Source organism: Trichomonas vaginalis, chromosome IV (genome assembly GCF_026262505.1).
Source record: "Trichomonas vaginalis G3 chromosome IV, whole genome shotgun sequence".
Classification (NCBI taxonomy): Eukaryota; Parabasalia; order Trichomonadida; family Trichomonadidae; genus Trichomonas; species Trichomonas vaginalis.
This window is the reverse complement of record NC_067206.1, coordinates 37,959,906-37,982,855: the sequence shown is the minus strand read 5'-3', so window position 1 is coordinate 37,982,855 and position 22,950 is coordinate 37,959,906. Positions and strand designations below refer to the sequence as shown.

The 22,950-nt window shown below is 32.5% G+C and overlaps 14 protein-coding genes across 14 annotated transcripts, besides 7 other annotated features; 9 read left to right on the top strand and 5 right to left on the bottom strand.

Annotated features, from left to right (window-relative positions):
* Positions 1 to 4,745: part of a mobile genetic element that runs on past the window's edge.
* On the bottom strand, positions 1,899 to 2,603 carry TVAGG3_0241370 (His-Me finger endonucleases family; the record flags this gene model as incomplete). Its single annotated transcript, XM_051227693.1, has 1 exon — positions 1,899 to 2,603. One exon carries the CDS (start codon positions 2,601 to 2,603, stop codon positions 1,899 to 1,901), a length of 705 nt encoding a protein of 234 aa, XP_051112679.1.
* On the top strand, positions 2,703 to 4,672 carry TVAGG3_0241360 (uncharacterized protein; the record flags this gene model as incomplete). The annotated part of the gene is made up of 1 exon (XM_051227692.1): positions 2,703 to 4,672. A coding segment is annotated over one exon (1,970 nt), but the record flags the coding sequence as incomplete, so codon positions are not given.
* Positions 4,746 to 4,781: 36 nt separating the features above from the next.
* TVAGG3_0241340 (phage fiber proteins family) lies at positions 4,782 to 5,351 on the top strand (the record flags this gene model as incomplete). Its single annotated transcript, XM_051227691.1, has 1 exon — positions 4,782 to 5,351. One exon carries the CDS (start codon positions 4,782 to 4,784, stop codon positions 5,349 to 5,351), a length of 570 nt encoding a protein of 189 aa, XP_051112677.1.
* Positions 5,352 to 5,932: 581 nt separating this feature from the next.
* Positions 5,933 to 6,175, top strand: TVAGG3_0241330 (uncharacterized protein; the record flags this gene model as incomplete). The annotated part of the gene is made up of 1 exon (XM_001314798.1): positions 5,933 to 6,175. The coding sequence occupies one exon, from the start codon at positions 5,933 to 5,935 to the stop codon at positions 6,173 to 6,175; it is 243 nt and encodes an 80-aa protein (XP_001314833.1).
* A 717-nt stretch (positions 6,176 to 6,892) lies between these two features.
* TVAGG3_0241320 (uncharacterized protein) lies at positions 6,893 to 7,630 on the top strand (the record flags this gene model as incomplete). The annotated part of the gene is made up of 1 exon (XM_001314799.1): positions 6,893 to 7,630. The coding sequence occupies one exon, from the start codon at positions 6,893 to 6,895 to the stop codon at positions 7,628 to 7,630; it is 738 nt and encodes a 245-aa protein (XP_001314834.1).
* Positions 7,631 to 8,116: 486 nt separating this feature from the next.
* Positions 8,117 to 8,151: a mobile genetic element.
* Positions 8,117 to 8,151: a terminal%2Cinverted (terminal inverted repeat of Kolobok-1_TV transposon ID:TVAGG3_0013400).
* Positions 8,152 to 8,193: 42 nt separating this feature from the next.
* Positions 8,194 to 8,225: a mobile genetic element.
* Positions 8,194 to 8,225: a terminal%2Cinverted (terminal inverted repeat of tvBac_53III transposon ID:TVAGG3_0241300).
* A 323-nt stretch (positions 8,226 to 8,548) lies between these two features.
* TVAGG3_0241290 (spectrin binding) lies at positions 8,549 to 9,955 on the bottom strand (the record flags this gene model as incomplete). Its single annotated transcript, XM_001314800.2, has 1 exon — positions 8,552 to 9,955. The coding sequence occupies one exon, from the start codon at positions 9,953 to 9,955 to the stop codon at positions 8,552 to 8,554; it is 1,404 nt and encodes a 467-aa protein (XP_001314835.1).
* A 450-nt stretch (positions 9,956 to 10,405) lies between these two features.
* TVAGG3_0241280 (vesicle-mediated transport) lies at positions 10,406 to 11,476 on the top strand (the record flags this gene model as incomplete). The annotated part of the gene is made up of 1 exon (XM_001314801.1): positions 10,406 to 11,476. The coding sequence occupies one exon, from the start codon at positions 10,406 to 10,408 to the stop codon at positions 11,474 to 11,476; it is 1,071 nt and encodes a 356-aa protein (XP_001314836.1).
* A 565-nt stretch (positions 11,477 to 12,041) lies between these two features.
* TVAGG3_0241270 (uncharacterized protein) lies at positions 12,042 to 12,776 on the bottom strand (the record flags this gene model as incomplete). Its single annotated transcript, XM_001314802.1, has 1 exon — positions 12,042 to 12,776. One exon carries the CDS (start codon positions 12,774 to 12,776, stop codon positions 12,042 to 12,044), a length of 735 nt encoding a protein of 244 aa, XP_001314837.1.
* A 79-nt stretch (positions 12,777 to 12,855) lies between these two features.
* TVAGG3_0241260 (uncharacterized protein) lies at positions 12,856 to 13,752 on the bottom strand (the record flags this gene model as incomplete). Its single annotated transcript, XM_001314803.2, has 1 exon — positions 12,856 to 13,752. One exon carries the CDS (start codon positions 13,750 to 13,752, stop codon positions 12,856 to 12,858), a length of 897 nt encoding a protein of 298 aa, XP_001314838.1.
* A 1,761-nt stretch (positions 13,753 to 15,513) lies between these two features.
* On the top strand, positions 15,514 to 16,623 carry TVAGG3_0241250 (positive regulation of peptidyl-threonine phosphorylation; the record flags this gene model as incomplete). The annotated part of the gene is made up of 1 exon (XM_001314804.1): positions 15,514 to 16,566. One exon carries the CDS (start codon positions 15,514 to 15,516, stop codon positions 16,564 to 16,566), a length of 1,053 nt encoding a protein of 350 aa, XP_001314839.1.
* A 484-nt stretch (positions 16,624 to 17,107) lies between these two features.
* TVAGG3_0241240 (phosphatidylinositol-3,5-bisphosphate binding) lies at positions 17,108 to 18,126 on the bottom strand (the record flags this gene model as incomplete). The annotated part of the gene is made up of 1 exon (XM_001314805.1): positions 17,150 to 18,121. The coding sequence occupies one exon, from the start codon at positions 18,119 to 18,121 to the stop codon at positions 17,150 to 17,152; it is 972 nt and encodes a 323-aa protein (XP_001314840.1).
* A 193-nt stretch (positions 18,127 to 18,319) lies between these two features.
* On the top strand, positions 18,320 to 19,756 carry TVAGG3_0241230 (protein kinase protein; the record flags this gene model as incomplete). The annotated part of the gene is made up of 1 exon (XM_001314806.2): positions 18,461 to 19,756. The coding sequence occupies one exon, from the start codon at positions 18,461 to 18,463 to the stop codon at positions 19,754 to 19,756; it is 1,296 nt and encodes a 431-aa protein (XP_001314841.1).
* Positions 19,757 to 20,321: 565 nt separating this feature from the next.
* On the top strand, positions 20,322 to 21,549 carry TVAGG3_0241220 (glucokinase family; the record flags this gene model as incomplete). The annotated part of the gene is made up of 1 exon (XM_001314807.2): positions 20,337 to 21,494. One exon carries the CDS (start codon positions 20,337 to 20,339, stop codon positions 21,492 to 21,494), a length of 1,158 nt encoding a protein of 385 aa, XP_001314842.1.
* A 158-nt stretch (positions 21,550 to 21,707) lies between these two features.
* TVAGG3_0241210 (ankyrin repeat and SOCS box-containing protein 4 family) lies at positions 21,708 to 22,085 on the top strand (the record flags this gene model as incomplete). The annotated part of the gene is made up of 1 exon (XM_001314808.1): positions 21,708 to 22,085. The coding sequence occupies one exon, from the start codon at positions 21,708 to 21,710 to the stop codon at positions 22,083 to 22,085; it is 378 nt and encodes a 125-aa protein (XP_001314843.1).
* A 213-nt stretch (positions 22,086 to 22,298) lies between these two features.
* Positions 22,299 to 22,518: a mobile genetic element.
* Positions 22,488 to 22,518: a terminal%2Cinverted (terminal inverted repeat of tvBac_53III transposon ID:TVAGG3_0241200).
* Positions 22,519 to 22,950: the final 432 nt, after the last annotated feature.

Sequence of the window (22,950 nt, the reverse complement as noted above, 5' to 3'; positions counted from 1 at the left end):
GGTAGCACCTTCAGTTCTTCAAAAATAATTCATAAATACCTTCCTCCTCTGTTGTTGTCTAAATGTCATGTTGTCTCATTTTTTCAGAGAAGTTAATTAACCTGGTGATATGGTGACGTAGTGACACCTTCAGTTCTTCAAAAATAATTCATAAATACCTTCCTCCTGTGTTGTTGTCTAAATGTCATGTTGTCTCATTTTTTCAGAGAAGTTAATTAACCTGGTAGCACATGGTAACATGGTAGCACCTTCAGTTCTTCAAAAATAATTCATAAATACCTTCCTCCTCTGTTGTTGTCTAAATGTCATGTTGTCTCATTTTTTCAGAGAAGTTAATTAACCTGGTGATATGGTGACGTAGTGACACCTTCAGTTCTTCAAAAATGCTTCATAAATACCTTCCTCCTGTGTTGTTGTCTAAATGTCATGTTGTCTCATTTTTTCAGAGAAGTTAATTAACCTGGTGACATGGTGACGTAGTGACACCTTCAGTTCTTCAAAAATAATTAATTATTGAATAACCTGAAAACATTAACGTAAACATTATTTTTGGGTCAATTACACTCATTACGATGAAATCTTGACAAAACATTTACGATGAAGTCATGACAAAACATTTACGATGAAGTCTTGACAAAACATTTACGATGAAGTTTATTTCCTGGACTGTTGTCTAAATGTCATGTTGTCAGTAATTTTAAGAGAAGTTAATTAACCTGGTGACATGGTGACGTAGTGACACCTAAAAACCATCTACCCTAAACATTATTTTTGCTGAATTCAGCAACAAAATGAACGAGGTCAGGATGTATGTAAATACCTTTGAATTCATTCATAACGCCTTAGTAAGCTCACAAAATGTTTGTTTTGAGGTTGAGCCACTTTTGGCTCGACCGTATTCTTTCAACCAAAACTCAAGAATTTTCCTGCGTGAATTTTGTATAAAAAGCAACCGTCTGAATTCCGGCGATTGCTATATTCTTCACAAAACATTTACGATGAGGTCATGACAAAACATTTACGATGAGGTCATAACAAAACATTTACGTTTAAGTTCCATGAGGTCATAACAAAACATTTACGATGAGGTCATGACAAAACATATACGATGAGGTCATGACAAAACATTTACGAAGAAGTTTTGACAAAACATTTACGATGAGGTCATGACAAAACATTTACGATGAGGTCATGACAAAACATTTACGTTTAAGTTCCATGAGGTCATGACAAAACATATACGTTTAAGTTCCATGAGGTCATAACAAAACATTTACGTTTAAGTTCCATGAGGTCATGTTAGAAAACATGTTAGAAAAGGTGTTAGATCTAACATTCTAACATAAACATTATTTTTGGATCATTTACACTCATTACGAAGAAATCATGACAAAACATTTACGATGAGGTCATGACAAAACATTTACGAAGAAACCTTGACAAAGCATATACGATGAAGAAATCATGACAAAACATATACGATGAGGTCATGACAAAGCATATACGAAGAAGTTTTGACAAAACATATACGTTCATGTTTGACAAAACATATACGTTCATGTTTGACAAAACATATACGTTCATGTTTGACAAAATATATACGAAGAAATCATGACAAAACATTTACGAAGAAATCATGACAAAACATTTACGATGAAATCATGACAAAACATTTACGATGAAATCATGACAAAACATTTACGATGAGGTCATGACAAAACATTTACGATGAGGTCATAACAAAACATTTACGATGAGGTCATGACAAAACATTTACGATGAGGTCATGACAAAACATTTACGAAGAAATCATGACAAAACATTTATGTTATACAGTAATGTTAGTCATGAATGTTTGTCCTAAGTGTTGGCGTTAGTGTTGAAAAATAATGTTTGTCCTACATGAAGCCGTACAAGCGTTTGAATTTGTTTATGCATAAAATTACTCTCTTGTTTTCTGTATCTATCATACAAACATAAGCATCACCTGTTTTTGTAAAGTTTATATGAAGTTTTCGATAGTTAAGACCTGTATAATAATAGAATGCGTCCTCATTCTCAACATAGTAGTAGAACTCAAACGAATGCTTACCATAATCTGTTATTTCAACAGCTTCGTCAGATATTTCATCAACGAACTCATAAACTATATCGCCATACTTGCTTTTATTTCTATTGTTTTCAGATCTAGAACACCAACGAAGGTTTGAGATTCTGTTGTCCGTTCTATCATGATTTATATGGTCTATTTCTTTCAAATTGTTTGGATTTTCAATCCACTGTTCTGCAATAATTCTATGCTTTAAATGCGTTTTGTTGTTTAAACTAAGCTCAATATAACCATGATTATTTAAGCATTCACTCTTAATATGTTTGTTTTTCTTTCGACGAATAGTAAAAGGATATGTCGTACAAATCTCATAATCTTCATGATTTCTCAATGTTTCCCATTGAGTTTGTTCCCCACTAACGTTCTCATTGACGTCCTCAATATCTTCTTCCTCACTGAACTCGTCAATATTTTCACTAGCTCCTTCTGTAATGTTTTCATCGGCATTGTCATTGACTTCTTCTGTAATGTTAGATGTTGTTGTTTCGCTCATGTTCTTTCACTAATGTTAAAAGTTATGTTGTACGAATTTTGAACAGAATTTAGAGCAGTTATGAAACAATGAAGTATTTTTAAGCTATTGAAAGGAACTATGAGAGTGAAGTACATGACAGCAATGACAAAAGGAACTAATATCAAACCTAATGAAATCGCTCACGAGGACATAGAGCTTAACAAGTACTTTGTGGAGTATCTTATAAGTGAAGGGTATGTAAGACCTTACTTCATGTTTGACAGCATGAATGAGGATGTTATTTCATGGTTAAAGAATATAAGCAATGTTTTCGGTAAGTACGTCATAGATGACAAAGGTCTTGTTGTATTTTATGAGACAGCAATACGAACACAGGAACTAATGGATATTATGCACTCAACAGCAAAGAAAGGATTTAGTACTATTGGCATGAATGAACATTGTAGGAATGACATATACAACCTATGCTCACGAAAGCCTTACACAAAAGCAATACAAATGATAGAACATAAGCGTCTAAGGTCAGCAAATGAAATCATTACTGTCAGTGGTTATGAAAGAACTGTTAGCAAAGATGAGTGGAAACAGCTATTCATATTAAGGAAGGGCGTTGCTGAACTAGTTAAACCTGTTGCACAAACATTGTTTCAGATAAGACCAGCAATGACTAAGAACCCTTTGACCTTAGTCAATGAGACCATAGAGGTTGAAGATAATGACATGAAAGAACTAGGAATGAATGAGAGAAGTTGTGAAGGATGTTTGAGTCAAAACACATGGTTCTTTAGAGCTGTTAAGAAACTTAGTAAAGAACGACAGAAATATTTTATAGAGAAGTATTGCAAAGGATGTGTAAATGAATTGTTTGAAATAGAACTTAGAGACACTTTCACACTAAAGGACTTGAGGAAAAATAAGTACATGAGTGAGGACGGTATTGACATAGCTAGTGTTATAAATGACTTAAGAAGATGTGTTGTTGTTATTGACGGAGCACGTATGACATATCTAGTGAAAGATTATGATGGAATACGAGACACAACAACACTTGTGTCAGTAGATAGCAAGGAATTCAATAAGCTCATGAAGAGTGTTTATGTAGGACGTATTGAGGAGAAGGATGTGAACGCACTGATGATTTATGAAGCGGGTCAGAACAAGAACTATCTTATGAAGTCAGGCATGAGATTCTTTGACGAAAGAGATGACATTTACAGCTATTTCAGAGGATATGAGTATGAGGTACTGAATGAAGTAGATGAAAGCGTTATTGAAGGATATTTGAAACATGTTCACGATGTCATATGTAATGAGGATGAAGAGCTTTATGAGTATGTTTTGAACTGGTTCGCCTACATCGTTCAAAATCCTTGTGGAAAGACTGGAACAGTACTTTTGTTAATAGGAAAGCAAGGAACTGGTAAGAATGTACTTAGTAATGTTCTATGCGAGCTCATTAGCAAGTACGCCAACAATAATATAACGGCAATAGAGAATGTGGTTGGTAGATTCAATGCTGCTATTGAGAACATGAAGCTCATCGTATGCAATGAACTAAGCTCATGCGATACGTCTAAGGTCATGAACCACGACGCACTAAAGTCAATAGTAACAGAGACTCAGTTGGACTTAAATCAGAAGTGTCAGCCAGTAAGAAAGATAGAGAATGTTTGTAATATCATCATGATATCTAACAACTTCAACTCAGTAAAGATTGATAAAGACGACAAAAGATTTGTTGTCATTGACGTAAGCAGCAGATACAAAGGAAATTACGAATATTTCTCAAATCTCATTGAAAGCTTTAATGAAGAGTTTTATTCAAACTTACTGACGTACTTCATGAAGAAAGATTTAAGTGAATTTGATGTAAGGAAGATACCATTCACCAGGGCTAAACAAGAACTCATCGAAATGAACAAAACACCTTACCAAATGTTTTACGAGGAGTTCTATGAAAAGTTTGTATCCGGATGGAATTGTACAGAGTGCTACAGAAGATATAAAGAATTTGCGAAGGAGAATGAATTCTTTGCATGTAGTTCAAATGTATTTGGTGGCAAGATGAGAGAATTTGTGAAGAGAAGTAGAAAGCGAGACGGTTCTGCAAGAAGTTATATTTATGAAGCAAGTATGATATTAGAAGGTCGTGGAAAGAAAGAAACAGTGAATTATGAGGAAGTGCTTGAAAAATTCATGGAGTACATGGGAAGCAATATAACATACAACAAAGACATATACAGTGAGTTTAAGTACTATTGTGAACAGCATGAGATTGAAGTAATGAGTAAAGGAGACTTTGAAACGCTTATGAAAGACAGTAAGGAGGTCGTTCATGAGAACAGTGTTGAAATAGTTCATGAGAACAGTGAGGAGGTCATACATGAGAACAGTGATGAAATAGTTCATGAGAACAGTGTTGAAATAGTTCATGAGAACAGTGAGGAGGTCATACATGAGAACAGTGATGAAATAGTTCATGAGAACAGTGAGGAGGTCATACATGAATGCAATGATGAAATAGTTCATGATGTCGTTCGTGAAGAAGCCATTGCAACAAAGAATGAGATAAAGGATTTCATAGAACTTAACAAGGAGGAGTTTAAAGAAGGCTATGAAGTGAAAAGATGTGAAGAAGATTTCTTGGCGTATTTGAAGAAAAAGAGACTAAAGCCAATGGCTCAAAATAAGTTTCAATCGATGTTTGAAAAGAAACGTTTGAGCTATGGTGGTGTAAGAAGCACATATTACTTTGTTAAGAAGTGAGGACACTTATTTTTGTCGTTAGTGTTGGAGTTTGTGTTTGTTGTTAGTGAGAGAATAAATTAAATCATGAACTTTGCCATGGTCTCTGTCCCTAGTAGTTTTCATTAAGTTCTGGAAATAATGAAAGTCATAAACTTTGCCATGGTCTCTGTCCCTAGTAGTTTTCATTATCTCACAGAGTTAATGAAAGTCATACTTTCTATCAGATGAAGCATGCAGATGAACATAATGAAAGTTAGTGAGTTTGCCACGAGTTATGAATAAAATATTGGCATATTAGATGAGATATCTGATGAAACAGATGAAGATAAATTAAATCTTGGACTTTGCCACACTCTGTCCCTAGTTCCTCAAAATCCTTGACAACGTTGCTTAGAAATTTTGGTTCAAAACCTCATCTGATTTTAATCTGTTATGCTACCTGTTAAGTTTCGCGAGATTATAAATGTCATGGAGTTATATAAAAAGGAGGGACAGCTAGGGACACTGGAAGTACTTGTAAGGCTATCTGTTAAGATTGCATGAAATACTAAAAAGTCATGAAATCCATTATCGCTGTGCTAGCTTCACCTTAGAGTAAAATGACGACTAAAGTCACTGACGCAATGAAACAAAAGTTTTTGGTAGAATACATTAAATCAGGAACTATTCCAGAAGGTTTTTACGTTCATACTATGAAGGATGGTAGAGTTCAGTTTAGAAAGATAAAGCAACCATTAGATAAAGAAGGAATTTTGAGAAAGATTAAACTTCATGAGGACAACATTGCTGAACTTAGGAAGAAGTTAGAAGAGTTGGAGAAAGCAGACGACAGTGAGGAATAAAGCAATGAATTCAACAGGGTAGAAATGAGGTTAGAAATCGGGTTAGATCTCACCACTTCACCTAAATTTATTTTTGTGCTATGTTTTCATACGTGTGAGGGTGGTGATATCATTTATTTTTTATTTTATTTTTTATTTTACTGAAAATTTTTATTTTATTTGGATGTAATGACAGAACAAAAGCAACTCATACAAATCAAAACATATAACAAACATACATTTAAACATTTATTCTTCCTTCCTGAGCATAACATGTTCTTTCAAATACATCCGAGACCAGTTGACTTTTCATTGACTGTTTATAAAGATAGAAATAGTTATATCATTAAACCATACGATGACGAAGGTAAGTTATGTAAATTGTACGTTAAGAAGTTAGAGAAAGTTTATGGCTTCAAGTATGACTACAATAGGGTTAACACTGATGATGAAGATATTGAGGAAAATTTATGAGAACATTAGTGAAGTTGTTAGTGAGAACGATAGTGAGGTGAAATTGTTGGCGGCTTTGTAAATATTTAAGGTTAAGTTAGTTTTTGCGTTCATGTTGTAAAATATACGTTAACGGTTTTGTAAAGTGTCAAATTCACAAGTATTGGGTAAGGTGGAACGCAGTGCCACCATACCCAAGACTTGTATACTAACTACTTTGAGAAAATTAAGATAAACGCAATCAATTATCTTAACGTCCTCAGCCACAATCCACCATCTCTTGAAATGATAGCAGATTTTCATCCTGATTTGATACAACTTCCACAGACACTCAGAAAAACTCATGATAAGCCTAAAAAACAAAAGCTTGGTATCAAGCTTGGAAAAAATCTCAGTTTTCTTGCCGTTATTGTTCAACTTATTACATTTCGACCATTAATGCACAAACTATTTGACGAATTATTCTCTAATCCCAATGAGCAACAGTTAATATACAAAGAAATATTATCGCTCACAAATCGGAACTTTTCGGAAAATGCAGATGTTACTTATCTGTATCACCTGTACTCGAAACGGCAAAAGATACATCAAGCTGATCCAATTGATGCTTTCAAACAATTACAAGAATCGCTTGCATGTGAAGCTAGGCAACTAGATCTTATTGATTATTTCAAAAAATTCGGCTGGGGATTTACAGATAAAATTGACATTCCTCTTGTTAATAATAACGAACTTCAAGTTACTCCTACTTTTTCAGATTATCTTTTTATTGATGTTGCTGGTTTTACGTTTCCATTGGATGATTACACATGGAATAACAATCCAGCTGTAAAATCCAAACTAGTAGCCATAATAACTTATCACAGTCGACAATATAATATTATTATTTTGGACGAAAACATCAATTCATGGATTCTCTTTTGGAATACCAAAATATCTTACATTCGTGATGAGGAATTGGCGAATAATTTAAACAAAGGCGCATATAATACACCGAAATATTTGATTTTCGAAAAAATTTAGGTTTTTCAAAAATTAAATCTTTCATTTGTAATGTATGAATAAAATGTATGTATTTGATATAATTGATACATTCGAAATTTTTATTCTGAAAAAAATAATAAACAATTTTTGGCTTTTGTGATCTGATAATCTGTAAGAATAAATACCGACAAATTTTATTAATATTCATCGTAAAAGTATTCGGCTCTTGATGTAAATAAGGAATTTTTTTTTCAAAAGTTGCTTTTGAAGACTCTTTTATCAAGTAGCTGCATTTATTCATTGATAAGAAAGTATGCTGTACCAAAAATCGATAATTCACCACATTAACGGCCAATTTTGTTTTGCATTTCGACAAAAAAGCTCCTTTTATATAACATTACTGGGCGAAAATTAGAGTATCTACGATGACAAAACAAAATACATCAACTTGATTTTTTGCCGAGAAAAATGTTTTTGGATGTACCAAAATAGGTCTCGAAAAGCATTGGTTTTATTTAAGGTTATTTTTCTGAGGGGGAGCTATCGTCTATAGGGCACCCTTAAACCAAATCAGAATTTAGTAAACAAAAGAAGTGATCCCTTAAGAGTGCATTTACGACTTTCTGACATGCTCTCATAATATCAATGTATCTTTAATTTAATAGTAAATATGGATTACAGACATAGAATGTTTATAATAACTTTTCTCGGACTTAAGTAGTTTCAATGAATTTCGAAAACAAATGATTACTGTGATTATTTATGAACCACATTAACATGGCATGTATAATTGAAGCATTAACATTATGTAAAAGGTTTTAGATGTTTGATCCTATACATATGATATATCATTAAACGAGTTTACATACCATATTAGCTTACATAATATGGTATGAATGTTTGAAACATATAATCTCTATGTTCAATAAAAAAAGAGATGTAATATAAAAGTGATTTACTTCAAATTGCACCAATTGATTTAAGAAACTCTGCAATATCCTGATGCCCATTTTGATTTGCCCATGCGAGTGGGGTAAAACCATTTTGGGATCTTGCATCCTTATCAGCTCCTATAGAAATTAGATATTTTACGACTTCAATGCTTCCAGACATTGCAGCATATATGAGTGGAGTCGATCTGAAATGATCTTTTGTTTCCAAGTTACTACCACTTTCGATAAGATATTTCACAATCTCAAGATGGCCATTGTATGAAGCATGATGAATAGGAGCTGTAAGTTTGTTATTTGCTCCATTTATATCAGCTTTAGCAGAGATTAAATATTTAACAACTTCAAGATGTCCTTTACAGCATGCAAAGTTAAGTGGTGTTTCTCCATTATTATCTTTAATTTCTTTGTTGTATCCTAATTCAACTAAGGGCTTAACAATGCCAAGGTTTCCGATTTCGCATGCAGCATGAAGAATGGATTTTCCATCTTCAGTTCGTACATCACAGAGTCCTTGTTTATATGCCACATATAATTTATTTTGATATTGTTCTTTGGAAAGCTCATCAATTAAATTGAAAACTTCATCAAAATTATTTGATGTTTTGAGTTCTTCGATTTTTGCTGAAAAATCTTTGACATTTTGATGAGTGTTCTGATTGTTGTGATTTCTTGTTCTAATAATCGAATCACTAAATGATTTGAGAACTTCTTGAGATATAATTTCATCAACATTTTCTCTGATTTCTTCAAGAATCTGTTGACTACAAAATTCAACATTAATCATACTCAACAAAGCAGAGAAAACTGGATCTTTCTGCTTTAATGAAACGATAAATCTAGCAAGTGAATCTTCATCTTTGATCATAAGTTTATCATTAGAAAGAATCTGTTGGATAATATCAAATCCAAGATTTTTGGAAATTGAAATGAGTTGCTGTTCATCAATTTTGAAGAAAAATAATGAAATTACATCAATACATTCATGAATCTTTTCGGGTGATTGAATTGTGAGATAATAATCAAGCATTTGAATGCAATTATCTGAATCGATTGGTTCTTGAGCCAAATTTTGATTTATATACAAGTTCATTAATTCACTCATACCAAGTAATGTACCAATATGGAAAAGATCCTTTAAAACTGTTTGGTTACATTCAATCTCGGGAACATCGTAATGAAGAATGTGTTCTAATACGTCGTATGTTTCCTGCGATTCCATTTCTACATTTATATTTACTGTATTGTTGAGATTATTTAACAAATACTTTGAATAGAAATTTTGTGAAAATGTGATTGCAAATGCTTTGTTAAATGTGATTGACACATCATTTATTGTTAAAACGACAGTTTCACATGGCTGATACCTATTAATTCTTTGAAGAAATTCGTTGTTTAGATGATAGACCGCCATTTGACAAAAATGATTTTAAAATTTCCATTGATTTCAAACGTCTTATAAAATTCCACTGATTTCGAAATATATTAAAAAATGGTCAGCCAATGAATATCACTATATTTGTGATAACCGCAAAACTTCAGCCATCAAGCCTTCAATTGAAAAAATTGAGAACAATTAACAATGACTTTGAAAATATTCATCCTCTAAAAATTCCAAAAATTAAAGTCAGATGGGTGTAAGTTAGCTCTTTGGTCCTGTGATATACTTACCAATATTATCAAATACTTAATTGTTTAGCCATTTGAAATTGATTACGAAAAAAAAAGGCTATTTTAATAGTTAATATTTCATCCACATAAAGCCCGATACAAGTTCATATTATTGATTCATCATAATAGTTTTAATTCGTAATAGAAATTCGAGTTGGAAAAGAGAAAAAAAAAGTTACTTTTTTTATTTAGAATGAAAAATTTTGATCTATTTCCAAAGGTAAAAAATGAATATCAAGGCGTTAAAACAATATCAGGTGGTATTATTACCATTTTGACATTTATTTTGATACAATTTTCCCTGATATTCTTCATAAAAGACGCTTTAAATTATAAAATTCAAGAATCTTTGCACCAGAACAATACTATTTTATCGGGTGATACGGAACTTTGGCTATCGTTTAATATAACTGTCGATGCTCCATGCAATTTTCTTCAAGTTTATATTACAGATGAATCAGGCCATCATCGGAAGCAGTCAATAAGAGCATTAATGAAACAAAATTTAGATAAAGACTACTGTCCTTATGGTGATTTCCAACTATTCACTAAAAATATATCTGACAACGGTGAATGTGGTTATTGCTACGGACATAAATACCAAGAATGCTGTTATACTTGTCTAGATGTTGTTTATGGTCATATTGCTACATATAGAGCTCCGCCAAGTTTAGAAGGTATTTCTCAGTGTAAAAGAGACTTAAATTTCTATAATAACGGTTCTAAATGCTTGTTAATGGGATCTACCAGAACTCCATACGCATATGGACAGTTGATAATCTCGATGAATTCCCAAAATCAAGTTCCGAAAAAGACTTTAATAGATAATACGCTAGTTACAAAGTATTTAAATCTTTCACATACAATAGGACACTTTTTCTTTGGAAAAGAGTCTAAATTTATTAAGAATCCTCTTGATTCCTATATTCAAATCCAAAATGATACAAAATATCATCAGTATATATATAGGCTGAGTCTTATACAAACGTCCATATATTATCCAGACCAAATATTTGCAACAACACAATATTCAGCCCATTTTTCAGATAAAATTCTCGAAAAAAAGAGTGAAGAGAGACCAGGAATAATTTTCAAGTTCAGTATATATCCAATCAATTCCAAGATCACTGTTACTAAAACGAAATTGCATTTCCTTCTTTTGAGCGTTTGTTCGATTATTGGAGGTGGATTTATGATTTCAAGCCTTATCCATTCGTGCCTAATATACTATCCCCAGCCTAGAAAACCTATAAAGCTTGTTTGAATAAATATAGAGTTTATGTTTGTATTAATTAAAAAAAATCATTTTTTATTTAATTCCTCAAAAGAATTAATCTCTTAAATGTTGTTTGTTCCATGTAAATTTTAATTTGGCCTCTCTAGTTTTAAGTTTTTCATCAAATTTTCATCATCTTAATGCAATTTTTATGATATTGAGATTTGTTGATGAACTAATAGATCATCCCTTGAAATATAAGACCATGATCAAACAGTTTTATGGATTCAATCATTTCATGTAAAAATACCAAATCACTTTTATGCTATTACTTTGAATACTCCATTTATCTTACCCATAGCTACAAAAATGTTTGATAGGATATTCATGTAGAAATTCTTTATTAATTCCAAAACAAATTCTTTCAATTATAAAAGCTACCATAATTTGGTATAGCTCTATGATGCATTAAAGTTGAAAAACCAAAGCAAGGTATTGTTATATTATTATTGACGTAATTAAGATTAAGAATATGTATTAAGTAAATTTCAGATAGACAAACATTGATTTTTTTATTCGACAACATGGAATTAGCAGTGAAAACAGTTTGTATTTAAACACTTTCGTTCTGCAATTCTTGTTCTTCAATTTGTACGGCAACTGCAGCAATTGCTGATCTTATTTGTTCCTGGATCTTTCTGAATTTGCTGGAAACAGGAGATCCTTGTAGAACATCCATGGAAATTGGAAAAACTGCATCTTGGAAGAAAGCATGGTTCATGAGTTTGAAGTAGGCTAATGCAAGCTTCTTATCAGATCCGAAGATATTTGATGCATAGGTTGCGCATAAACTGAAGAACCAAATTTCTAAAACAGAATCAGCATTTTCTTGTTCACTAACGGAGTAAGAAAAGACTGGTGATTGTAAAGCGAGGAAAATGTTCATGTCAAGCGGTTTGCCGTCTTCAGAATGGCTTAAAAATATTGTTGAAACTGAATCAAGAAGAGTTTGAGCCACTAATGGTGAGTTGAAGTTATATAATAAAAAGTTAATAATCTGTGCTGCAATGTTCATTCTTGAATCTATATCTACAAATGCCCACTGAAGCATTAGCTGAATAATAGATTTTAGAATATTCCCTGAAACATGTGCATTTGCGATTGGTTTCATTTTAAGAATTAATGATTGGAACCATAAAAATCCGTTTTCTTTATCTATCTTTTCTGTTTCAGCAAGATTTCCTGCTAACAAAGATTCTATTTCATTTGGATTTTCTAATTTCTTTATTTCGTCAGCCACTTTTCCCCAATATTCTTCGTACTTTGTCTTTGTTTCTTCAGAACTCATATTACGAAAGTGACAGTTTACATGAGAGAATAAAAAATACATTAATTCATGATTTCGTTGTTTATTCAAATGATAAAAATTAGTTTTTTTTAGTAATATTAGTAATATTAGTAATATTAGTTGGATCCCAGCAGTTAATTCCTGGTCTATCCATCTCTTCTGGATCAGATTGGTTAAACCAGTAGATTTGGAGCTTCTTGTAAAAATCATCAAGGCCCATTTTCGGTTCAACTGTCCATGAATCTTTGTATTGGACCTTTAAGCTACTGTCGGAGATAGATTTGGCGTATCTGCACTTATCATATACCTTATCAGCGTAACTCTTGCAAATTCTGACATTAGAATGATCAGTATAGATGATATTATTATTATTCTCAGTTCTAGTTTGTTTAACCACTGTTGTCATATACTTCATGTTAGGATGGAAAGCTAAGCATGGGAAGTCTTTTAATACAGTTTCGCATTCAGGAAACATATTTCGGGAAATTTGAGTTAATCGATCAAAATCGGAAATCGGATAATTAAGTATTTCTGGATCCACAAGGCATGCCTTCATTTCAAGAGTCTGAAACATGTTTTTACATCTTGAAAATTTGATTTGATCATCTGTAACTGTTGATACTTGTGAAGCGCTAGATTTTGGAAAAGAGTTGTTGACACAACCACCATTATATAGCGAATTAAGAAGCGAATTTGATAGGCGATTACTCGCAAAAAGTTGGAAGTATCTACTTGACAATGCAATTGATCGCTTAGCCCAAGGGATATCGAAGTATGATAAAACGTAACACCAACCATCTGGGTCGGTAGCGCATCGAAATGAATCATTGAAATCACGAAAATCGCTATATTTCCAAAATGAGAAATTTAAATAACCATTTGCTGTGGGAATCTCTTTCTTTCCGGTCGCATGTTTGGTCTGATTATAGGGCTTTTCGTTAAGGGCTGCTCTAGCTTGAGAAAGGAAGAAAAACATTTTTCTGTAATTATAAAAAAAAAATATGAGAATAAAATTTATTTCGAAGGTATAAAATTACCTTTCCCACGAAATAAGAAAGTTTATTTGAGGTTTAAGCCATCAAAGATACTTTTTGATAACTTTACAAAAATCGCAAGAATGAAAAATTTAATGGTAATTTCTATTATGTTTCCATTGTTTTGGAATGTAACGCATCAAACTCTTATCAAAAAAAGTTTTTCCCATGTATTATTTTAAAAGTTAATTTATTCCTTCAAGAAATTTGATTGTATTAGCATTACTACTTGAGTCATAATGGGTCAACGCTATTATTCTTTCTCGATCCAGGTAAGTTTGAAGTTATCGAAGAAATATAAGAATCTTAAAATATAATATTTGATATTACATACTTTAATCATACCATAGTTTGTTATATTGGTTTAAAAAAAATAACAAAACGTATCAATTCATTAACGGCGCGGTTCAATTTTAACGACATTTTTTAACGCGATACGAGCGTAAGTCCATAGAATGTGTTTTGAGGGAAACTATAAAAATCCAAAATAGAGGTAAGTGCGCCATTATTACCTGCGAAGTTACATGGAATAAATCGAAGAGTAAGTACAAGATGATCTTGCATCTTTCCAAGTAAATGAAATTTATTAAAATTAAGATGATAATATTCATTTATAGTATGTGTATGATGTTTTTTCAAAATTTCTTCAAATAAAATGCAATGATAATTTTTGAATAATTTTTTTCTTGTGTATATTCCATTTTTTATTAGTGAAAATATCATTACATCAATAAGGAAAGCACAATCCAAATTCATATTAGTTAAATTAATATACGACCAAAAGTGCTTACTCTTAAACAACCGTCGGATTTCCGGGTGAAATCGTGACACACTTTCGTCTTTCGTAGGCAGTGGTGGTTGTTACAAAAGGTAACTTCGAATGTAGCGTGAAATCTGCAAAAAAAAATTCTGAAATTTGAATGGAGAACACAAAAATTGAATAGTTTACGTCAATAAAAAAGAGAAAAATGAAGCCAATGTGTCTCGAACCTAGGACTTAGAGCAGCAATCCCATTGTTTATCCCATTACACTAGATGCGTCTCTCACCTCAGTGAATGAGATCAACTATAGCAACTTGTGGAAAAGTGACAAATAGCAACTTTGACCCTCTCTCTGCATTTTATTTGAAGAAATTTTGAAAAAACATCATACACATACTATAAATGAATATTATCATCTTAATTTTAATAAATTTCATTTACTTGGAAAGATGCAAGATCATCTTGTACTTACTCTTCGATTTATTCCATGTAACTTCGCAGGTAATAATGGCGCACTTACCTCTATTTTGGATTTTTATAGTTTCCCTCAAAACACATTCTATGGACTTACGCTCGTATCGCGTTAAAAAATGTCGTTAAAATTGCCCACACGCATTCATTAACTTATGTAACTTTTATCCTCAGAATAGATTATCCTAGTCTATTTTCAGTAGGAAATTAAAAGACGAATAGTACATTGACATTTTCAATATATAGTTTTTGAAGAATAATATATTCGATCAAGTTTCTTTATATTTCAAGGTTTAGAAGCTATTCTATCAAATATTGCAATTGTCATGATCCCAGAAATTCATCAAGCAATTGGATACGTGTAAAAATTGATAAAATTTTGATTTCGATATAAAAATAGTATCCCTATGCGAGATAGGAAATAATTAAAATATATCCGGCATCAAATTTACCGAACACAAATTGAGAGAATGAGTGAACGATTAGTGAAGAATACAAAAAACCGCCAAGAAAAATCCTCGAAAATGTCAACATGGTTTGGACAGATGAAGCCAGCTCGTATTGTTCAAAAGGCAATCGACGGCTTAAAGAATTACATGCAAGAGAATAATACTAAAGAAAAAAAGGCTGAATTTTTAGCGATTATTGATAAGAATTTTGGAAGAATGACCGATATTCTTTATAAGAGAAAAGAAGGTGATGAAGCAAGCTCTAGAGCACTTCAGTTAGTTACTGAAATTTCTCATACTGACTTCGTAATGCTCGGACTTGACGCAATGCCATTTCTTCCAGTCGAGCAAAGAAAGCAATTCACAATCATATTCACAGGAGCAATCTCTCACCAGACTGGATCAGAATTCCCTCTTGCAATTTATGTTCAGAGATATCCTGAAACTCTTGATATCTTATTAAAATTTTACGATACACCAGAGCTTGCAGCTTCCACTGGCGAAATGCTTAGACTTTGCGCCCACCATGAAACACTTGCTAAGCAATTACTTCAACCAGCGAGATTAGATCTTCTTTTCACATATTTCACTGTTCCTCACTTTGATGTTTCAGCAGATTCATTCGCCACATTCCGCGAACTTATCCTCTGCTCACCAAACGCCGAAGATTATATCAAGGACAATGCCCAGCAAATTACAGATAGAATTCACGGAACTCTCGATGAAAAGAACTACGCTGCTTGCAGACAATCCCTTAAACTTATCGGCGAGATTATTATGACATACCCATCTTACCAGCAATTCTATCTCAGAAATGAAAAGAATTTGATGACAATGATGAAGCTTATGTCATCCCAATATAAGAATTTATCCATGGAAGCATTTCATATATTTAAGCTCTTCGTTGCAATCGATGATAAACCAGAGCCAATCCTCAAAATCCTTCGCGCAAACTCAGAAAAGCTCAAGGTTTTCATCAAAGGCCTCCTCGATGGCATAGAAGATGCTGAACTCCAGAGAGAAAAGGATTACTTACTCATGGAACTCGCTTACTTGAAGCCGGAATCAAATTAATTTGTCCCTTTTTAAAAATTCATTTATCTTTATTTTATAACTCAAATATTATTTATGAATCTAATATACCTAAAGATATTTTTCGTAATTTTGAAAAATTCTTTTAAAATAATCAATAATTAACCAATTTTATATGGTTTAATCTTCTAATTTATTATAATACATTTGATTTAACCTATTAATTATTAGATTTTATGATTTAAATATCGAAATACAATCTATATTTCGTTCAAAAAATATATAAAAACATTAAATTTTATAATAATTGAAGATTTAAGCAATAATTTATTAAATAGTACCATACAGATTTTGAAAATAATGTTAATAAAATTCCAAAAAAATCATGAAAATAAAAAAATGCATAAAAAAATCAAGGAATTTATTTTCATAATTTCAAATTCGGAATTTTTTTGGAAGTTAAACGAGAAACAAATCATATTCAAATCCATGTATAAGCAACAAATCGTGGTAATTTTGATGAAAATTGATAATTTAGAGATAAAATGAAAAAATTCATAAAAATAAAGGTGATTTATAGGATAAGTAATAGACATTTTACTTAAATAATAACATACATATATTTTTACTTCTTCACGGCTTCATTAGAATTCAATAATGAAGTGAATAAAGTTGTTGACTCTTGGATTATGGATTTCGATGGAATATCACACCTAAGAACATAAAGAGTTCCATTTGAGTGACCAACAAGAAGTTTTCCTGACTTATCAAAAGAAAGGAATGTATTTCCAGGAGAAGGAACTTTCCATGTTAAATCTGTCTGTGGGGCATCCAAGGTTTTGGATGGAGGTATAATAAATGCGTGAAGTGTAGGATTATTCGAAGAAATGGCGATTAAATTTGTCTTTGAGTCGAAAGCCATTGAATTTATCTCAACCGGCAGTCTGCCTCTTCTAAACTCTGCAAATTGCTCGCCTGTCTCTGTCATCCATACTCTTATGCAAGTTCCAGATTCAGAAGCCGTAGCTACGTAGTTTCCTCCATTGTTCAGTTTGAATTTCGATATGCTATGGTTATGAGCTTTAAACATAAGATCATTACCTTCTCCTGTAACAATTCTTGCGGTAGATAAATCTTTTCCGGTTACAGCAACCATAAATGAGTTTCTATGAACACAGAAATCGGAAGAGAGGAAACTGTTAACCGGATTACGGAACTGGCAATAAAGCATTGGTGGATCGAACGTATATAAGCGCATTTCTGTTTTTGTTGTCACCGAAAACATAGACGGGAGCATTTTAATCTTAACAATGGGGTCTGGCATTGATAATTCGAATACATTTCTGCCAATAGAATCATCGTAAACCATAAGATCAGTATTAGAGAAAGAAGACTGACCTGCAATACCGCTACATATAATAATACTGGAATTTGGTATTGTTGAAGTTAATCCAATTTCTTTATCTTGGAAGTTTTTATTTATTAATAAACGCAAAGGGTTTGTTGAGAAAATAGCAAACCCATTTGAAAGACTGACAGTCATGATTTCTCCATCATCGGAAAAATCAATTGAATTGATTCTTGGGGTTGGATTCATTTGAGTGATAATTTTGTCACTTTTCGGAAAAGGTGACAAATAAAAAAAATCATCTTTGATTGAAAAAACAGTTTATGTGCATAAAGCTTTATTTTTGAAACTGAATGGACAAGTATGGATTAATGATGGTTTTACTCTCAACCAGTTGGCATTTCCAAACTTCAAAAAATTTATTTTTGACATGTAAATCACCTAACGTGCTTATTGCAAATGTTATGAAAGATCTAAGAAATCAAAAAATGCTTGCTTAATAATAGAACGAACGAATATTCGAAAATTAAACCAATTTACACCAAGTATTCTATTCAAATATTGACACTTTTAGCAAATACAAAAAATATGGCGGATCTAATTCTTGATCGCGCCACGCTTTTTATACGAGAAACATACCATGACATATATCCAGATGAAGTTCCTGAAGTTGAATATTTCACGGGACGTCCTCTTAACTTAACTGAAGAGACAGAATTAATTGATGAACACACATCAGCAGATGGACACAGAATTGTATGTGCTAATGAAATATTTGAGGATAGTAATGGCATGCGTTTCAGAGTTATCGATGTACTTGGTAATGGCACATATTCATATGTATATAAATGTCAAGTTGTTACAGAACCAACGCGCTTTGTCGCCTTAAAAATACTCAAAAACCAACCTCAATATCGCGCTACTGGTATAGCTGAAATTATGATTCATCAACAAATGCAAAAAGCACCGGATATGGACGGAAAACAGCATGTTGGAAATCCAATCTCTACGTTCGAGATCAACGGGCACATATGCATGGTTATGGATCTATTACAGCGATCACTTTTCGAAGGTATTGGACAAGACGACCCGCCTTTAGTGCTTTTATCGACAATTAGAACTATTTGCACACAGTTACTTAAAGCCCTTAATTTTGTTCATAATAATGGCATTATTCATTGCGATGTAAAACCAGATAATATCATGTATTCAAACGAATCAAACGATAATATTTTACTTATCGATTTTGGATCCGCTACAAACCAACCACCACAGATTGGGCAATATATTCAATCCAGATTCTACAGAAGCCCTGAAATTATGTTGGGTTTGCCTTACGATCAAAAAATAGACATATGGAGTGTAGGATGTATTGCTGCGGAACTTTACCTTGATTTTGCTATATTCGCATGCGATTCTGAGATAGATTCCATTCATTCTATGGTCGGACTACTCGGTCCAATAGATCAATCGATCATTGCCAAGTCCAGAGGATGGTGGAAATTCTACGATATGACTCCTGAGGGATATACCCTTAAAATGGACCCAATTGACGTTTTAATGAACAGACATCTTTACCATGAAACAGTTTTTGAGGTAATTGGAGTTAGACCACTCCACCAAATGCTTTTGGATCATTTTCCATTAACTTCTGATGAAGAATTTGAAACTTTAAATACATTTAACCATTTCGTTCACTCGTTGCTGAACTTTGATCCTGATCAAAGATTAACAGCAGCTCAAGCTTTACAACATCCATTTATTACGGAAGAAAAACTTCCAGATGATTGGGAACCTCCTGCTGAAACAATGTACGAAGGAGAGTCCATCGGAGAATCACAGTATCAAGGACATCAAGATACAGATTTTATTTCTTTGTTTTAAACAATATTGTTGTATTATTATATTTTTAATTTTTTTTCTATTCATTAAATACAAAATTTATAATGATATTCTTGAAATAAACAAGAAGATCAAGCTCATTTCTTTAGAGAAAAGAAGTTAAATTGAAAGAGTGGAAGTTCAGGAAATTGATCTCCGGAAAAAAATTCTACCGATCGAAAGTTGCAAATGAAAAATATCTGTTTTTGATCTTATGTATCCATATTTACCTATTTATTCAATAATCCGGTGGATAAAATTTCCCAATATTTCTTTTATACATACAACAGCTTCCATTTTCTAAATAAAGCTTCAACTCCTATTATTGAATTGGAAATATAACTTTCCAAGCCAATTAACATGGTATTGTAGCTCAAATCACGAAATTAAAGATAAAAATCATTATTTTTTCTCGAAAAATTGAAAAGGTTTTTAACGTTGATTTGAGAAGTGTCACTTTTCCCACCGTAATAACAATGAAAATATGCAAACGTACACAGCATACAGATTAATTGTAATGGAAATTCAATAAACCCGTGAAAATTCTATTCATTTTTTTATTGTAAATTTTTTTTCTGTCAAAATGCGGCAATCAAGAACAGCATCATTTCAAGACACAGACCTCAAAGCGTTAGCTGAATGGACTGATGCAGAACGAAAGTCTACATGTCTAACAATTTGGGTCGATTGTTTACACATGCAAGTAGCATTATGTCCTCCAAACGCAATCAAAAAAACAATTTATCTAAATCCAATCAAAGTTAACAAGGCATCTGACGTGATGGCCAATTTTGAAGACCTAAGATGCGCTATTGCGGCTCAAAAATGCCAAATAGGTTTTGCGACGATGAGCTTTGCAGGTCCTGTTTCTCAGGATCACGTTATCATTACTAACTGGCTCTGTGAAGCTCGTGAACGTGTTATTCACTTCACATCTTTACCATTCGATCTATTTCCTCTTGATCGTCGTTTATTCATGAATGATCTTGAAGCAGCGTCATATGGTATTATCGCTCGCTTTATCAACGGATCGCTTCCAAAGATATTTAAACCACTTTGGCTTGCAGATCCTTCAGCTCCCTTCTTAACATCGCTTGACGGTACATCCCTTGTCGTCTGGATCGGTGGAGGCCTCGGCGCAAGCTATATCAGTAGAGTTGATACGGCAGATTACAATTGCGTTGTTTCATCGGAATCTGGCCATGCCCAGGCAAATTCATTACCACCATGGCATCCAGATTTCGATAAAGAACGAGAATTCCAGCGCTTTGTCTCTCAAAAATTACACGGCGAAGCACATCAAGCAGAATGGGAAGATTTTTGCAGCATAAGAGGCTTAGAGCTTGCATATCAGTTCATCAATAAAACACGTGGTGGAGAACCAGCTCCACAAGCAAAATACGACGAAATCAGAACAATGGCGTTGAACAAAGACTTTACAGCTATCGAAGCCTTCAAGATACACTACAAATACATCGTTAGATGCTTACAATCTTTAGTTCTTACGATCAGATGTAAAAGAGTTTTTATCATCTCAGAAGATGAAGTTAAGAACTATCCGATTATCGAATCATTCAAGGATATGCTTTATGATGTTTTCATTGATCATCCGAGATCAAATTGGTTTAAGAATATTGACATGTACACTCAAGTTTCTACATCAACGTTCGCTCTTTCTGGAGGTTTGTTCTTGTCAAAGATGTTTACTGTTACTCACCAAAATCAAAACCATTTTGATTGAAATTATTTTATTTCTAATTTTCTGTGTTTTATTATTAAAGCATCATTATTTATCCTTTTTAGTTTATTATTAACATTTCTGATCATTTTAATTGACTTCAAAATCAAAAAAAGAGTATTTTTTTGAAATTTTGTTCAAGAAGTTATTCGACTCTTATGGATATGAATACGGATAAACTATTTGAACATATTTTTAGGTGGGAAACCAGAGTTCATGAGTGAATGTTTGAAATATCACGACCCAAATCAAGTATGCATGGAACATGCAATTATTTCACACAATATTGATTTTGTTACATTCTTGATGAACGAATATAAATTAGATATATCTTTATATCATTGCACAGTTTTTAAAAACCTTGAATCATTTTATGTTTATTTCGACCAAACTAATGATATTAACACATGTTTTGCTTATTCATTGAAGTTTAATGTTACATCCCTTTTCGAATATTTCTTTTCACTTGGTGCTGATATCAAAGCAAAAAATGATTGTCAACAAACCGCTCTTCATTGTGCAGCCGATAATAATAGTAAAGAAATGGCTGAATTTCTTATTTCACATGGTGCAAATGTCAATAAAAAAAGATAATAATGGGCAAACCGCTCTTCATTATTCATCAACAAAGAATTATAAAGAAATCGCCGAACTTCTTATTTCACAATATGCATAATTATAGACAAACAGCTCTTTATATAGTAGCACGTGAAAATGGTAAAGAAACAGCCGAATTTCTTATATCACATGGTGTAAATATTAATGAAAAGGACAATGATGGAAATACCGCTCTTCATTATGCAGCATTAAGGGTGCACTTACCACTTTCTGACATGTTCCAACAATATCAATATATCTTTATAGTGAATGCAAAAAAGTATAACAGTAATATAAGGTACTAAGTAGTTATTTAAAATAACTTCTTCCCGAACAAAGTTAATGGCTTTTTACCTTAGAAAATTTGGATAAAAAACTAGAATGTCAAAATAATTGAGGGAATGTCAGAAAGTGGTAAGTGCTCCCTTAAACAATAGTAAAGAAACAGCCGAAATTCTTATTTCACATGGTGCAAATATCAATGAAAAAGCTCAATATGGGAAAACTGCTCTTCATTATGTAGCATGCAATAATGATAAAGAAATAATCGAATTTCTTATTTCACATGGTGCAAATATCAATGAAAAAGATGATTTTGGGCGAACCACTCTTCATATTGCAGCATGTTATAATAATAAAGAAACCACTGAACTTCTTATTTCACATGGTGGAAATATCAATGAAAAAGCTCAATATGGGAAACCGCTCTTCATAGAGTAGCACGTGAAAATAGTAAAGAAACAGCCTAACTTCTTATTTCATATGGTATAAATATCAATAAAAAAGATGATGACGGAAAAACCGCTGCTGATTATGCAGCCGATAGAAATAATAAGAAACATGTGAAAATCCATTTTAAATA